The following is an 18128-nucleotide window of genomic DNA, read 5'->3' on the forward strand; positions in this document are numbered from 1 at the left end:
AGTGAGAGATCGAGTATCATACCTCCATTTTTGTGTAATGAAGAAAAGAGGCACATGGGTGGTCGAGGACTGGAACACAAGGACTGGAAGCTGGAATTGCTGTTGGATGAAGTGGTGTGCTTTTCGTTGCTTCAAGTGACTACCTTGAAGCTCCTGTGCTGGAGGTTCTCCAAGAGCAATTAGAAACTGACTCAAGAATATACAAGTCTAGAAGATATCTGGGATGGGATGAAGGGGTTGCCATCAAGATTTAAATGTGTAGGCATTTATGTGAGCAGGAGAAATTAGCATGGCAGCTAGCCCAAAGCTGCTCTTGTCTGTCAGCACAAACACTTAAACATTGAGTAAGAAAATTGTCTTGATCTAAAAAACAAGCTTACGTTAGAAGAAAAGATAATTTTTCAGCAAATTTACAAAGAAATTGTGTAGGCTTTTCTGAGCTATAGATCATGCTTAAAAGTAATGAAGTTCTATTCCACTTGGAAACACTTTCTCATTAATTTCTCTCAAGTCTGAATCAAAATGAATTAAGTCAATTTGAAGTCCTTTTTTTAATAGTTAAAAGTAATGGTACTTGGCCTTGACTTTTACTGCTGTTTTGTGTGTTTTAATAGTTGTATGACTTTTTTTTTCTCCCACACACATTTGTAAGAGATTCACAGGAAAGAAAACAGACTACATCAGTAAATAAATTCTTCCTGCTAAGTTATAGGTGTTGCTCATAAAATTTAACAGGGAAAAAAAATCATGCAGCCACAGACATAATGAAGTTGATGATCCTGCCACAGAGCAGAATCTGAGGATTTTTATTGTATTTGCTGTGGTGGGGAGCACCCTCATTTAATGAGTTGAGAAGTCTTGCATGCTCATGCAACTTGGCATGTAACAAGCATTTTCACATAAAACATTGCTGAGCTACTTCTGAATATGGTGGAATTCTTTGGGAAGGTCAGGGAGGTAATTGATCATATGCTGACAGCTCCGGGCTCTGAGAAAATGGTCAGATGGAGGGCTGGGATGCAGGAAAACAAACTTTCTGAGATGGTAACTGTCACTTAGCCAAGCTATACATGTTTCAAACTTTTTAGTCTTTGCTCACAACCTCAACTTCTTAGTCTTTTTTTGGTTTTGATGTTTCTCTGTGAGCTCTTTTCCGATGTTGACATTTTGCTGGTCCTGGTGCATGAACAGTATTCCAGGTGTGATCTTGAGTTATAGCCGTATTTCTTTGTAGAGCTCTTTTAGAAATTCTATTGCTTCCAAAATAGGGAGTTTCAGAACTTCGATGATCTCTTTCATTATTCTTTGACCTTTGGGTCAAGAAGTAGCTTTCTTTCAGGAACTGCTCAAAATGTTCTTTGCAGCTAGAAAAATAAGACTTCAATGTCCATGGGAGTTAAGATGGTGATCTACTGGGACATTGCATGAGTTTACAACAAAAATGTTTGAATTTCTCTGTTCTGTGACCCTAAGTTTCTGTCTCAGAGTGGATATAGATACTGAACTGTGGATATAGAGACTAAAGAGAAACATACAGCTTTGGTGCAAAGGAAATGGAGGAATCTACCACTTGGTTTCTAAGGCATTTTTTTTCCAGTCTTGTTTACAGCTGTATTTTTTTTTTTTTGCATGTGCAGTCTGACAGCTTAAAATTATGGTAGTTGTCAGTCTCTGCTGTAAGATAGAGTATTTTAACTGACTTACTGCAATTATCGGTTCTGAGGTCTATAAATTCTGAATTTATACATTTCTACACTGACTGGAGGGGAGAAGAGACAGGAATAAATGAGGCTTTTAAAATTACTTTAAAACATAAAATAATATGGTGGGGGGAAAAGTGTGTTTATTTTGCCAATGCTTTGTCACAGAATATGGTTGTGGATCGGATTTTCTCTGGTATCCAGCCAACTGGGACCCCTCATCTGGGTAACTACCTTGGAGCCATTCAGAACTGGGTGAATCTGCAGCGAAAGTGCAGCTCAGTGCTCTATAGCATTATGGACATGCACTCTCTCACCATGCCCAAGGAGCCAGCTGTCCTGCGCCAGAACATCCTGGACACCACTGCTGCCATCCTTGCCTGTGGGATTGACCCAAAGAAGTGTTTCCTGTTCCGGCAGTCACTGGTGAGTGCTCCTGTTGTGTTGGATTTGTTTCTGATTAAGTGGCTTTCAGCAGATCTTAATGAGTGAGTGTAGCATTGCTGAACTCCTTTATCATGTTTGTGTTGGTGGTCCTAGAAAATGTTAGCAGTGTTGGATTTTAAACTTATCCCTTGCTGCAGTTTTGAAATTTTGAATGCTGCAACCATGACTGAGAAGCCCATTTAGGGATAAGTACACTGTAAATTTCTGAAGCAGGGCTAGAAGTTTGTACAGGTTATGAGTAAAATACTTCTAAGACCTCTTAGAAGACCAGTAATTTGTCTGTGTCACTTTAGTCAAAAAAGGCTGACTCATAAACGCAGCCTGTGGAACTGTAAAGGTAAGGAAAACATGTTTTTATGCTTTTGTATCAGCTCTTGCCACTTATTTTGCCAGCTGCACAGTAATCACAAAGTAACAGGTGATTAACATGGTAAGTTTTGTATCAGTTCCACCATGGTTATCAGGAGGTTACATCTCTGGGACTTACTTTCCCTTCTTTGCTATAACCTCCTTTTCATGCAGACGCTTTTCCATCTGATCTGGTAATTCATTTGTAAACCATGTGCTCCCCCTGACTACCCCAAGGGGTACAGGGCTTACCCTCCCACTTGGCATATAGCTATCACATGTTATATTTTCCTGGAACACAACTTAGTTTCTTCCTCCATGAACGTTTTGTTACTGACTCTAAACTGGCAGACTTCTATAATTTCCACAGACACAGATGTGTCATAGCTTCTGCTCTTGTGAAGACACCCACAAGTGGGTGTCCACCTTGCAGCAGAACTGCAAAGGTGATCTGAATTTTATCGGTGCAAGCTGAAATGATGTTTCAACACGATTCTTTATAGACAGAGTTTCCTGGGGTTGTTATACTGCAAATGGCAATCATAGCTCTATATCCCTGGTGAATAATGAATTGATGAAGACAGATATACTTCCCGCTTCACTTTTTCTCTGTATTAAAAGACCAGTCTAAATAGATGAGCTCAGAATTCTGGTGGAAATACATTTAAATAAATTCACCCCATTATTTTCAAATCTATCTATCATTTTAAATATGTTACCAGCTTGGGTTTTAATTTTCCTCTACTTTGACTTGTCAGCCTCAAAATGATGAAGTCATTAGCTGGAATAATCGCAAGGTGAGTTACAAGCCAATGATGCAGTAAAAACCAGTCTAGAGGGTTTTTTTTTCTTGTTTTCAAGCAACTGAACAATTCAATTAGTTACAACACAGGATCAGTGAGTAGATACACAGAGAGGACTCTTCAGCATGAAGGATAAATGCTTTGCAGGTCATGGTTAGAGAGGAATAAAGTGAAGGTTTATAAAATTGCGAGTGATATGGAGAAATTGTTTTATCCACTGAAGAATGCAAACTGACAAATATCGAAACAAGTTAACACCTGGAAGATTCATAACAATTTTCATAACAACAAGCATAACAATGCTGCATTTCACAAAATTCACGATTGGGCTACAGAACCCCATGACACAGGATACAATGCATGCTGAATTTTATATGAATTCAGAGAGGGACTCGACAAATTAATCTGAAAAATTGCTTAGGGACTGTTGCCTATCTGAGCAGTCATCTCTACAGGAAGTGGTGAAACCACAGATGGGAGAGTATCCATGCTTTTCTGCACTTGCATTTTCTTTTTTTGTTGGTTGCTGTCAGAGATGGATATTTGATCTGGTCCAGTGTTGCTTTTCTTATATTCCTACTGGTCTAAAAGCTAAATTAGTGCTGTTCGAGGTCTTGCTAAAACCAAGCTTCCCTTGAAGCCAAAGATTACCAGTGAGGATCTTACATTGCACTCAGCAACAGAAGATATGTTGTATCTTTCAAAATATAATAATGCAGAGGTTGAATCTTTGAACCCCCAAAGAGAAAGTGTCAAACTCAGGAAATGATGGCTCTTTGTGCAGTGCTTCTACACTACCAATACAGTCAAAAACCAATGAAAACCTAAGATAGCTAAACTTGAACATGATCAGCTGTATCAAATGAAAGTTACCACCAAATATGATTCTGATTTTCCTTACAGTGGTTAGGCTGGCCTCAGTTAAATAGACTTCAATTTGCCTTTTTACCTTAATTTTTGTGTCCTTATCTGTCCAGATCTAATGGTCATTGTTCTTGTTAAATCTAAACCATTAGATTAAATGTTTGAGCTGTGTCTGATGTCTTGAATGTTATTCTTACCAATACTTACCACAAAAGAATCCATATACCTTTCAGAAGTGGCTGATTCTAGCATATTTTTGAAAGTTCATTGTCACACTGCAATCAGAAGAACTATTGCAGTTGTTTGTGACTGTTTCAGCACTGGTTCAGGCTGAAGTGGTTTGTCAGTTTCCCCAGACCAAGTCTGTACGAGCTGTATGAAGTGGTCAGGTATACCCAGAGATGCACTGTGATCTGTTACATTTACATAGGCAGCACCAGATGTTTCTCTGGAAGCAATTAAAAAGAGTATCTGCATGTAGCTCTTGATGTGAGGAAAGGAGACAGGAACCTTGCTAATGTGATTATTGTTTTAGTATGATAATGAAATAGTACGTTATGGAATGTCATAATATCGAGATGATTGTTCCTAAAAATGAAGGTGTAAGATGGATTACAGCTATTGCTAATCAAGAAAGTTTATTGCTTGATTTTGATTGGAAATTTCTCAGATTTCAAATAAAAAAGGAGCTGGCCTTCTTTTCAGCCGCTGTAGCAGTCTCCAAGGGTGGTCTAAAAAAGTCCCACTTTTGTTTACAAACATTTGGCTGAGGTGTAAAGCAAAGTGACCAAAACTGTATACTGAAATAGGGTAGGTACTTCCAGAGGTCCGCAGGAAAGCAGTGAAAATCCAGCCACAAATAGAAAGCTGCATTAGGTATTTAGTTATGGACAGGATAGGTTTTTTCAATAGCAGATCAAACTGCTAAATGAGAATTCTCAGTAGCTTAGCATGATGTAATTATTGTTGTATTTTGAGTTCTATCTAGAAAATTTCCAAATCTGTAGATCACAGAAATGTTTCTTTAATAACTCCTGAATGACATTTCTGTTCATTTTTTTTCAAACATCATGCAACAAAATTATTGTTTATGAACTTTTAGTTTTAATCACCAAAACTCACCACAGCTAATGACTTTTTCTGTACCCTGATTCTGTAGCATAAAGGCAGAATGAAATTCTTGCACTGCGGAAGTATGCTAGTAGTGGTGAGCCTCACTAAGGGAATTGCTCATGCATTCGTTCATGTAAATGCTGTTGTGTCCTCTCACTTTCTCTGGATTACACTGGGCTTGAGTGGTCTAGAATTACTGAAATGGGCCTGGGTTTTTATTTTCTTTATTTGTTTGTTTGGCTTACTCTTTCTGTATTTTGCTGCTTGTGTTGCTTCTCTGGAATACGTTTGCCATATGTGAAAAAAAATAATGCTACTTGGTTTCTCAAAAGGCCTGTGCCTTTTGGTAAGGGTTTCACTTACTTTACTTACTTAGGATTTTTTTTCAAATCTCTAATCCAGAGAGATCTCAAATACCTGCCTTGAGAGTTTTCACACACTTTATCATCCTTTTCAATACAAGTGAGACAAAAGGCTGAGCAATATGAATCACAGACTGACTGCTGGGAGAAAGTGTGGTGAGAACAGATACTTCTCATGCTTATATTAGGTCCAAAAGGTGCTGTTATGATAAGGATACAGGTGAAGTACACTTGGAATCCCAGAACAGATTTCAGTGATGTCCTCGCCTTTCAACTAAAATTAAATAGAAGTGACAGAAATTTTGCATAGGCAAGTTTTTTATTGTATTGTTTAGAGAGCATATGGCCTATGTTCTTTTGTATTGGATTTACAGCTAAATTACCTATAAATGGAAAGTGCTAGTTGGATGAAAAATAGTTTTGTATGCTTCAGAATTTAACATTTATAGATTATATTGTTTTAAAACTTGTACAAACAGTAAGTTAATGGCTGTATATTTTGTCTTAATGCATTGCAGTTCAACAAATATCTCCCACACTTACCATATAAAAACTTTAATTCCAGCTTAGGGAAGTAGTGGCTACAAAGAACAAGTGATGATAACTTGAAAATATTTAGAAGCAAGAAGGATGGTGATGAATAATTAGGGTAGTGTTTGGAACCACATTGTCTGTGAAGGGTTATAAACAAACACATTTAATTAGAATATCTAGTAAAACAATTGTGGTGTATGTTGGACAGTAAAATGGCCTCCCAGTGAGAGAAGCTCTTTCATTACAGCTTGTTTAATTATATTTTCTCAAGTAGGAAGTTATAAAAAAGTGATACTTTTAGTAAGAATAAAAAATAAAAATAAATGCGTATTTCAAAATAGTGCATTTTTATTTGAGTACAGCTGCAAGATGTATGAAACCCTGTTAGACAAAATAATGTCAAGATATGCTTTAAGTGGCTGTTTTTGCCTACAGGGCATAAAAAAGAAGTTATGGAATAATGACTTATACAACATATTGTGACAGTATTAGAAGAAACAGAAAATATATTCCTTAAATTGTACCATAACTGATAAAAGCTGTAACAATCATCTTTCATAAAACTTAGATCTTTTATTAAAACCGAAAAGGACTATTGGGGGGGGGCGGTAAATAAAGAAGACAGTATGCAATCTGCACACATGGTAAACTTATATGATATAACCTATTTTCTCTGATTCGTGGTGGGTACACTCCGCATTTCAGTTCTTACCCATAACCATCTTGTATCTCATCTGCTTCACAGTCAAAACAATATTAGAAACTTATTTTGCTTTTATGTGGTTTCAGGCTGTTCTTCCTGTCCACCTATCTATTGTAGCAGACACATGCTAAATGTCCCAGGAGAAACTAAAATTCCATCAGAGTTGATTCAGCAGGCAGTGCTTGATACGCTGCATGAATACTTCTCTGAGGAGTCCTGTGAGTTTCTGGACAACATAATGCTCAGTTTCTGGGCGGAAAATTGCAGTTTTCATCCTTCTGGATAGGGTGATTTATTTTCTGAGTATAATCAGCTGCAGTATTCTTGCAGTGTGCAAGCAAATTGAGGCAGTAACTCTGGGAGGTGGGAATTTGCAAATTTGTCTTAGCCTTAACTCCAAAAGCCAAAATACAACAATATAAATATGTGCACTGTTTCACTGCTGTTATTTTCCAGAAGTATCCATCTGCTTTGTTTTGTGGGCAGAGTTTGAATGGATTCACGCTACCCCTTGTCCAATTTTCAGAGGGGCTGAAAAGCTTCCATTGCATCATAGCTTATAAATTCATTAAAGTACATTAATTTAGCATGGTCCATTGAAAACTTCCTGTCATAAGAGGAAGTATGTGACTGTTTAATTTAGAAAATTATTCTGCTTCTCTCATTCCTCTGTTTTCTCTCTCATAGACTGGGCTAGACATAACTAGAGCTCAGTGGGAAGGAAAGTCATGGTTCACTGGGATTTCTCTTATTTTTTTTCATTTCTGCCTTAATTTACCTTCTTCATCTCATACTATTATGTAGATGTTATATTTTCCTCTCTTCACCAATCTTCTGGACACACCAGACTAATTTTTCAAACAGTATTGTGGATTATACTAGGAGAATGTTTCTGAAAATAAGTTAATTTCATAATAAATAAAGGAGAGGAAAGGGTGTTTTGGCCAAATTACTGTGGTCTATCGGGGTTTATAACAAATAAAGCTTGATTCCAGTAGAAATATTCTCGGTCAGGTTCTTCAAAAAGGAGAGGCAGATCTTTTTTCTTTATGTTTTAGCCAAATATAAATAAGAATATGTGACTAAATTGTTCCAAGGTAAAGGTGAAAGCTGTAGATACTGTCACATTTACTGACAATGACTAGATAACCACCCCCCAATTCAATACTTTGCTTAACATGTTCTTTAAATCTGATGTTGCCTTTGTAACCATAAATTTATTCTACCCAATCAATTATTTATTTGAACAGGAATTTGGGATACTGTGGCAAATTTTCTGTCATAAGAGTACCTGCACTGTGTGCATTTGATTCAAGAGTAGTCAATTTTTTTGTCTTGTTTATGGTCTTCTTTTTCTTTAGCTGTGTAATATAGAGACACATTGCTAAGTATCTTGAATGTATTGCCTGCAGCCTTACACATTAATAAACCTTACCTCTTATTCAAGAAAAATGTGAGCATGATTTGCTTTTAAAAAGGGCCTCTTGAATTTTGCAGAAGCTCTTACTGGTGCTTCTAGAAGAGACAAAAGTCCTAAAAAAAAGTTTCATTTCTTTTTAAATGTAGGACTATTTTCCTTCTCTGTTCCAATTTCTTTTAGTACACTTAAAGAAATCCAGCTATCCAAATTACCTCCTGAGACTATTTGTTTGTACTCTACTCTATCAAAATTAAATCTTTTAAATTTACTGCCCCTTTAAAATGTAGCCCTTAATGAGTTTACTCTGCTGAGGGAAAGCTGTTTCCACATGATAGATATGCAGCAAATTGGCAGTGCATTACAGAGAAGGGCTGTAGGTTGCAACTTGAGGAAGTCCATCTTGAAAATAAAGCACTGCATCTCTTTTTGCAGAAAGCCACTTCAGCTGCCAACACACAACTTTGTATTATAACCTCAGAGAGCTGAGGCCCAGTGTTGCTGATTTGCCTGCTTTCAAATCTGCTTCCAGTATTCATGCTTCTCCCACTGTTCTTAAATCTCACGGCTTGCTGTCTTCCTCAGCTGCATGTTTCATCATAAAAAGTCATGTAGAATTATTTGGAATAAAAGTAGCTACTGTTTCTCCATGTATATATCATTGGCTGTGGCAAGGGAATATCAACAATAATTTGGTAAGGAATAGCTAGGATCAAGGACAAAAAATAGATCTACAGAAGAAGCTATGAGATTGTACTTCAGCATATAAAGCTCCAGAGATGATCCAAATATAAATTGTGTCCTGAGTTTAATAAATTCAAATAGCTGCACAAGTAAATAATTAAGAAGCTCTTTGTCTTTAAAAAGGGAGTAGCAGGGTGCTCAGGTGAAGAAACAGAAGTGTTTGTGCCTTTTAGATAACTGCTCATTATCATTTGCACCTCCGTTAAATGCATGTGCTTTAAAAAAAAATTAAAGGAATCTGGGTATGCAGCCTTGGCCTTGTCAGGCCACAGGGAAGGAATGTAAGTAGTTTGCTCTGGAAATAACTCTTTGATTACTGATTAGTAAGCCAGGTTGTGGGGGATGCTTAATGCTATGGAGATTGAAGGAGGAAATGTGTCCCTGGTAATAGCATGGAGATGACCATCCCAATCCTTTGAGAAATGTTGATGTCATTTACAGACTTGTATGAGATTAGGAAAGAAAACTGTTAAAATGAGCTAGAGCACAGAGCAGAAAAAAAGAGAGAAACTTGTTATATTTATTGAGAAGAGCAAAGGGTAGGATTTCGGCTGTCTGAAAAGGGGGAATTTCTGTATGGATCTGGGTAAGATTTTTTTGGAAAATTTTAAATGGAAATAGTTGACTTTGTAAAGAGAATCAATAAATAGTGCACTTAAAAACTGTTATTCCTGGAAATATTTTCAGCAAGGCTGCAAGAAATTTTCCCAAGAAAATAATGTTTACACTGAAAACACACTATTGTATTTTTTTCAAAACACAAAAGTAGCTGAAGTTGACCTGAAGGATTTAATTTATTAGATAGCTGATTTTCAAAATTACCAGTGATTGTGACATTCTTGGAGTTTGGTTTAACATACAGTTCAGGAACTGTCACTGATTATGAGTTTTATTAATTGGAGATGTAATTCTGGTTTTCTACCATTTGAATTATTTTTATACTAACATATCTGGGGGAGAGGGCACACTGAGAAAATTATGTCTTCATTGGAAAAGAGTTATGTTTATTATTATCTGTTCTCTTTTGAAAGATTGGGTAATCCTGAAGTACATGATAGCTCTGCACAGTAGTTTGATGTCAGATTTTAAAATACAAAAGAAACTTAGTTCTTTATTGGTTAAAGTATCCACAGAATAGCCTGAATTAATTGGAGCTCTTTATACTTTTATTTCTTGAAATGCTAGTTGGATTATTGGGTAACCTCCCTTTCAAAAATAAATTAAAAAAGCAAGCAGAACACCTCTGTAACACTTGTACTCTTTTTAATTAAAATTTTGTGAAAAGTGATGCTTCTTTGACAAAGATTTTCCTTGTGTTGGCACAATAAACACTACCTAACACAATAGGAATCAACTGAAAATAATTTTATAGATTTATGCAAATATGACATGTCTCTTCTCTGTTTCCTTTCATTTCACTGTTGAAAGCTGCATAGGCTGTAGCACAGTCAGCAGTCTCCTGTTCCTCGGGGATTCTTGCTGGGAGCAGTTCTAATCAACATTTTCCTTCATGACCTGAAGAAGGTAGTGATCAGAGGTTCATGGGCAATGCTGAGTCCTTATGTGTAGCCAAATGCTATGCCAAGGAAAGGAATTCCAAAAGATCTCATAAAACAAAGTGGACAGGCAAATAAGGGGTAGAAGAGCTTTAAATACTTTAAAACATCTGGGTAAAAGTAGTCTAAACCTTCTTCACACAATGCAGGAAAGAAAGTCCTGGTGTCATTATTGGCAGTTCTCTGAAATCATTGGCTCAGCACAAGCAATTTTCAAAAAAGCTAATGATATGTCATCGTCACCACATCACCAGAAAGGGTATTGTGAATAAGACAGAGATGACATTTTGTCACCATACAAAACCTTTGTATGCCCATTTTTTAAATACTGGGTGAAGTTTTAGAGTCTGTTTCTCCAGAATGAACTAATGAATTAGATATGATACAAAGGAGAGGAATTCATGCGGCAGGGGATGTAGTAGCTGCCTTAAGAAGGAAAAATTATGAAGTCAGGGTTGCTTCAGTTTGAAGAGGAGAAGGCTGAGGCGTATATGCAATCAAAGTTTACAAAATCAGAAAAACACTGAATAAGCTGGATGTGGAATTGTTCACCAAAATATGCAATATAAGAAACAGGTGGTATTCAAAACTAGTAAATAAACATGGATACATTAGTGGCTAAATTATTCTTTACACACCAGGTTTCAGCCTCTGGAGTTTGCTGCTCCATGGGGTTGTGAAATGTGCAATATTAGCTGGTTCAGAAAGGGATTAGACACATTCCTGAGGGGTCTGGATACACTACCAGGACTGGGCCAGGGATAATGCCTTCTGATATTCCCTAGTGCAACAATTATGGATGCTGGAGAAGTATGGGGGAAGATACTGCAGGAAGCAGTAGGCTCATGTGTTTGCCCCAAGTGCTACCCCTGGAAAGAGAGCATGAGGCTGCATTGCCTTTGTTGTGATCAGTACAGCGTTATTCCTTGCATTCTTGTGCTTTGGTTGTTCAATGAAGACATTTGCCTGCAGTTTTAAATGGACCTGCAGCAAGAAGCTGGTGGAGTTTGTCTGAGAGAATGGCTTCTCCTGATTGTGATCCACGGGTATTACTCAGTGAAAGGAAGAGCAGACTGAGCCTTTATTCTACTGGTGTCATATGCATTATCGTGTATGCCTTCCAGTTTCTGTGTATCAGATTTATGCAATCAATGTGATGGAATACTAAAATAGCTAAATGAGTAACATTTGAGCAGATGCACCTTGACCAACCAAAGGCAGCAATTACCTGCCCCTCTTGCCAAGTAGTAAAACACAGTAGCTTAAACTGTGATTTAGTCTGACAAATGATTTGTGGTTTAAGCCTAGAACCTCCTGATTCACACACCAATATACAGTCAGTGACTGCAATTTGGATGATGGATGCTGACTCATTAGCCTCTGGTACTGAATTTTATTCCAGCTGAAATCTCTACCCTTTGGTATACTTCTATGTGTTTTGTCCCCACTTTATCAGGCTGTTTCTTCAGCATATTCAGCACTTCAGTCTTATTTAGGAAAGGACTGTGTGTTTGAACATGGGAAATGAGTATAACTTGGTAGGACCCAGAACTGTGTATTCCACCCAACAAATGCTGTTTAGATCACTGGGTGTTTTGGTAACTGATGTAATGTCAAATCCACTGATCCAGTGAAACACACGTGCAGTCTTGGCTGCGAAAGCAGCATCTGACAGAGCTGAATCAATGACTGCATAGCTTTTAAAGAGGGTTCTTGTCAACACAAGTGCAACAGAGCACCATCTCCTCTCTGTCCGTGACTAGAAGAAAGAAATGAGAAACCACTTTCAACCAGATGGTGATTCCTTCTAGATGAAATAGGAGTCTTGTGCTTAGTATTTTCCGTGAAGTTCATTTTACTCCGGTATTTTGTTGCACTTTGTCTTGTGCACAGAAGATTGCAGGTCAAATAAGCATGAGGAAATTAATAAAAACCCTGAATCTGTGGGAAAGGCAGAAAGAAGGGAAAGAATCAACCTGAAATATTTCTAACCACTGAGCTGTAGTCTGGAGGTTGGATAATTTTACACATTGGTGACCAGAGTAGTCCAATGACTGCTAGCTAGGTAATTGCTATATTTAAAATGTGACAACAAAGGAATTGCAATTAATAATCCTAGTAGTTCTTACTTGTTAACAAACACTTTTTTCTGCCTTCTATCTGGGTTGTTATATCATGGTGCAGGCATGAAGCTTTGAACATCTTTGAGACAGTTAGCATGCTCTTAAAGATTCAAACCTGCCAATATTGCGAAGAGTGAATCAAGTATTTAAGCAAAGGAGTTTACATGTGTGCTCAACTCTGCTATTGCTAAAGCATTTTCTTTCTTGTTTAGAATATGAATGGATAGGATCAAGAACCTTGCTATACTATTTTAATGTAGAGTATTCAATCCTGGCAGTGTCCAAAACTTTCCATTAGCTTGTCACTTGACCTTACTGAAACAGTAAGTAATAAATAGTTTTCTTGTCTTTGATGCAATTTATTCTTACTTTGAGAAAATATGCATATAAAAGAAGAAGATTTAAATAGATTCTAACTTCATACTTTCAGGTTCCTGAGCATGCAGAACTTGCCTGGATTCTTGGGTGCTTAACTAATGTGCCACGTCTGCTACGTTTGCCCCAGTGGAAGGTATGGACAGTTTGGTAAATTTAAATTTCTGGGAATTTAGTAGAAATGTTATCATGGAAATACTTGTCATCTATGAAGTGCCAACTTTACCCTGGTTGTTCTTGTTATAGGTTTAAGTAATTCTGTAGTCCTGTGGTGGAAGGGGTAAAACATATCTCTCCAGGTCTGTTCCTCTTAGTGAACATTTTCCTGCTGGAAGTGACAGAATTGTGTTTTTGGCAGAGATTTGCAGAAAAACTGTGCTAAAAAAGAGATTTTTTTACTGTTGTTAAACTGATTTTGCTAGAACATTCAGTGTTATTTCAATGTTTGTTTAATAATGCAAAAGTAATGGAAGATAAGTGGAAACCTTGGGCCTTGCTGATTAAGTAGTTCCATAAACAGCTTTTATTTTTCCACTATAAAATGTGGCTGCTGTGTAGATTTTATGGAAGAGTGTTCAAAAGAGGCATATGTTTGAAGAGGAGTATAGAAATTATAAATATTAAAAATGTGCTGAGTGATATTGTATCTTAAATATTTGCCTTTACGAGTGTCAAATGTTCATCTTCTTAATCTTGGTGTTGCATCAGCCTGACTGCATCAACAGAGTTCTTGCATTTGACTTCCTTGTATTTTATTTTGACATTTAGTAAGCAGAAAAAGACAGGAGAGAGAAGTATCTGAAAAAGAAAAAAAAAACCAACAGCTTAAGAGCAGTTTGGGCTTGCAGAGTTCAGAGCAGTCTTAAATACCTCCAGATGTTTTCTTTTTTCCTGTTTTCCTTCTTAATTAAATAAAACCAGTAAAACTTAAATACAGCAACCAGTGTTAATGCATGGCGTAGATTAAAGCAAACCTTTTCAAACCTGAGGTTCTAAAGTTAAGCTCTTAAATCCTACTTCGACTGGATTGACTTTCCAAACCTACATATAGGTGTTACAGGTGCTAGGCTTTGCAAATTAGGTTCCCTGAACCCTAGGCACTTAGGGATGTAGACAGAATACAGGATCTGTGGGAGAGCATTAGGCAACAGTCCTAATGAAATAATTCATATTTCGAAGGGGTTAGTATATTTAACTATTGCTAAAAGTAAAACACAGACATGCCATTGCCAGAACAGAATTAGTGTTTGTAGCCTCACTGTCTTGATCTAGGTGATCCATATCAGGGAGCAGGAGAGGACTTGAATGCATTAGGTGGATGGTGGGGAGGAGTGAGAACTGATGGAGACAGCACTGGACTCTTCCTCTGTAGTTCTGGGTTCTCTCAGCTATCACTGCCTGTCCTTGTGACTGTGTGTGATCACTGTGTCTTGATCTCTAACACAGGTATTAATACCTTTTTGTATCTCCATTATGAAGTGTTTCAAAAATTTATTGCTGAAGATGCTATTTAAAAAGTAGGATTTATGTGTAATATACAAGTGTAATAACTCAGCCTGATGGTTTTGCATTTGAATCCATTTCCATTAATAAGGTTACAAACACAAAACAAAAGAAACCCTATGTTCCCTTCTCACTAGAGTATCAGAACAGTGTAGGGAAATTCATAATTATAGGACATAAACCAGAATATATTCATAAGGAGTGGATTTTACATGACACTGTCTTCTGTAGAGCTACATAATAAATTACTCAATTATTCAGAATTGTAATTAATTAAAATCACGGACTGCGATACCATTAGTCAAAAGTGTGATTCTTCTCTGTTTTTCTTTTCCAAACAGATGAAGCGTGCCAGCCAGAATAGCGAAGGAACTGTTGGTTTGTTGACTTACCCTGTGCTTCAAGCAGCAGATATTTTGCTGTACAAGTAAGAGGCAGAATGTGAGCCCATATGCAATGTCTGTTCAGCTGCATTGGAATGAATGCTTGTCAGGTCAACATGGGAACTTATAGAACAGGGGAGCTGGGTGTGATCAGGAGATTGGAAATGGATGACAGACTCTCAAGTGGCTGGTTGAAATCTAGCCTGGTTAAAAAGCAACTGACAGGGCTGTAAAGAGCAAAAGCTGGTCACGTGAGAATAATTCTTGGGGAATTATAACAGACTGATGTTTAATATTACATATTACACATTCACACTGATACACTTTTTTTTAAGTATTTATGCTTTATTTTATGCAGTGTACTGTAGAGGTACTTAAACTGTCTGTATGTAGCACACCAATATTGGTGGGGGATTCTGTGTAGGCCAGTTCATACTGATGAAAAAGGGTCACTTATTGACTGCAGCTTGTAGTACCTGGGCTAGTGCTGCAATGGAAATAGCCCCTAGTGAGGGACTGGGGACTCAGCACGCCTAAGCCTGTAGCCTGGCTAATAGAATTCGTAGAGCATTGTCATGACTGGTTGTATTTCATAATATGATTTAAACTGTCTCAACAAGTAAATGTTTAAGACAGTGCACCATATATAAATTATTTTTATGTTCAGAGCGTATGTACTTTGTGGCATTGTTCTGAAGGAAGTTGTAAGTATTGGTTGGAACAGAGAAGAAACATAGAACTGAGGACAAGGATGACAGATCGGACTAACCAAGATTAACCAGTTGTGAATTCAAAAAAATGTATCTAGGGAAATTTCATGTTAATTTATCATAGCAGGGAAAACAGGACTGTTAGAAGACCAAGAGATGGTATTTCTAGTTTACCTAAATTTTAAGTAAAAATAACAGGAAGCAAGCAAAAGTCAGAATTATTTTGAATATTATAATGCTTTTATTTGAAGTGAGTTCCATTTGATTTTCAAATATTTGAGTGATTTGAGTGTCAAGTATTTAAGGGTGAAATTTTGACAACTTTATCAGAAATCACGTTGCTTTGATTGAGCTCAACCATGTCTGTCTCTTCCATCTCTAATAAAATCAGGTGTTTCATCTTTCCTTAGCAAAGCCAGTGGTTTGTTGGCTACTATCTGTATTAACAGCAGGCTGTCCACCAGAGCACAAAACAAGGAATTGAAAGAGAAATAGTATCTCTTTGAAGAAACTTGACTTAATCTTTAATAAGAAATGTTTTAATGTAAACAAAATAATATGAGGAACAAGAATTAGTGAGAAACAGAAACATGGGAAGGGAACAGCAGTCATGAAGTAGAATTTAGAGCTGAAGGAGGGGGAGAAACAGTACTAGTTCAGATGAACCAAGGATCAAAGAGACAAGAAAATGGACAGAAGGTAAATACATGACAGAAAGGAGTAAAAATAGCGCCAGGATAGAAATATTAAAAAAAAAGGCAGCAAGGAAAAAGGCAAGGTATTGTGCAGAGACTTTTATAGAAATAATATGTTTTCTGTTTAGTGACAAACTTTGTGAATATGGAACCATTTTGTCATATGGAAACATTTCTTTTGACCTGCTTAAAGTATATTGATTATGGTAACTGATTTTCTCTCAGTTATAGGGCACTGGGATTTCCTATTGATTCCTACTGTAACTGTTTTTAGGTTGCCTTGCTGACTGGTTGGGAATAAAGGTGGACAAATTGATTCCTGGATGTCAGCCCAGTAAATCAGAATCGGAAGGAAAGAGTACCATGTTGATCTGAAATTTTCTGGGAACTTTAAAGATGCATAGTGAACTTCCTTTTTTTGGAACATGTCCAGTATTCATAGCTGAATACCCCATAAGCCTTAGGAAAAAAAATCTGCTGGGGGATGGGAGAGTAATCAAAAGCTGGCAAGATTTCAAGTCTGCCTCATCTAAAAGAATCATACATTTTTAGCAAGTATGATTAACTGTGGGAAAGAATCACCAGGGGAAGTAATGGATTCTTCACCTCCTTGTGTCCTCTGATGCAGATTGTCTCCCTCCAGAAGCATATTCAAACCATTGAGTTCAATACAGAAGATCAAATTGTCCTTTGAATCCAGCAGTTCCAATCCTCTAATAACACTTGTGACAACAGAGGCACTGGACCACATGATTTATACAATTGTGATGACGAAGAAACATTCTCTTCTTTCCTTCCCTTGATACATCCTCAGCACTAACTCCGCAACAACAGTTACGTTTTCCTGAGACTTGCCATGACAAGCTGCTTGCACTTTATGCCTTGCAGATCTTTCTTGCTTTTTTTTTTTTTTACACTATAGCATGTGCTCTTTGATCTCTAAAGAGGCAGCAGGAGATACTACAGAAACCTTTCTTTGAGCTGAGTTTAATGAGTTGCTCTTACAGGTATCTTTGCCATATATGTCTTCACAAAGGGCTATTTTTGCCCTTGGTTATGTGCTTCAGTTCAGCACAAAAAGCAGAGTCATCCTTGAATATGTTCAGTTTGGGATCTTGTTCCCACAGCACCTATATCTAGCTGGACTGAGTGTTTGGCTCAGTCTGGCCCTCAGTCATGGCAGAAGCTGTGACAGTCTTGAATAACATTTCAACAGAACCAGAGAGCTTTGCTGAGTTTCCTGTATCTGTCTTTTATTAAAAGGTCAACACGTGTTCCTGTTGGAGAAGATCAAGTCCTGCACCTGGAACTAGCCCAAGATATAGCACAACATTTCAACAAGAAATATGGAGAATTCTTTCCTGTGCCCAAAGCCATTTTAAGTGAGTTAGTTATTTTTTTTCCCTTAACTGCACTTCGAAGTTGAAGATGGATTTAAATATTGTGGAAATGGTTTCCAGGACCAAGGAAAGGGGGCAAACTGATATTAAGGGAGTGGAAAACTAAAAACTGGCAACTAGAGACTAGAGGCTGTGAAAATGAACTCCCAAGATAGATATAAGGCTTTAGAAATCCATGGTTGAGGAATGTACGTGATGTCTGGTATTCTAGTCCAGGGGGCCAGATGCACTCTGCTGCTGCCAGTCAGCCTTGCTCTTCAAGTACTGGACCTTTTAAGAGAAGGGTCTCTATTCCATGTAGCTCATTCAGTAGACATGTAAGCAACAAGGCAAGAGACCTCTAGCAAG

At 37.3% G+C, this 18128-nt stretch overlaps 1 protein-coding gene across 2 annotated transcripts in view; it reads left to right on the forward strand.

Moving 5' to 3' along the window:
• Positions 1 to 18128, forward strand: part of WARS2 (tryptophanyl tRNA synthetase 2, mitochondrial) — a 39205-nt gene that overhangs the window by 18500 nt on the left and 2577 nt on the right. For both annotated transcript variants that reach the window (XM_068181887.1, XM_068181886.1), the window contains exons 2-5: positions 1869 to 2126; positions 13145 to 13225; positions 14934 to 15019; positions 17644 to 17762. In XM_068181887.1, the coding sequence (XP_068037988.1) occupies positions 1869 to 2126; positions 13145 to 13225; positions 14934 to 15019; positions 17644 to 17762 (544 nt within the window). The remainder of the gene's footprint in view (positions 1 to 1868; positions 2127 to 13144; positions 13226 to 14933; positions 15020 to 17643; positions 17763 to 18128) is intronic.

This window comes from Anomalospiza imberbis, chromosome 2, assembly GCF_031753505.1.
Source record: "Anomalospiza imberbis isolate Cuckoo-Finch-1a 21T00152 chromosome 2, ASM3175350v1, whole genome shotgun sequence".
NCBI lineage: Eukaryota > Metazoa > Chordata > Aves > Passeriformes > Viduidae > Anomalospiza > Anomalospiza imberbis.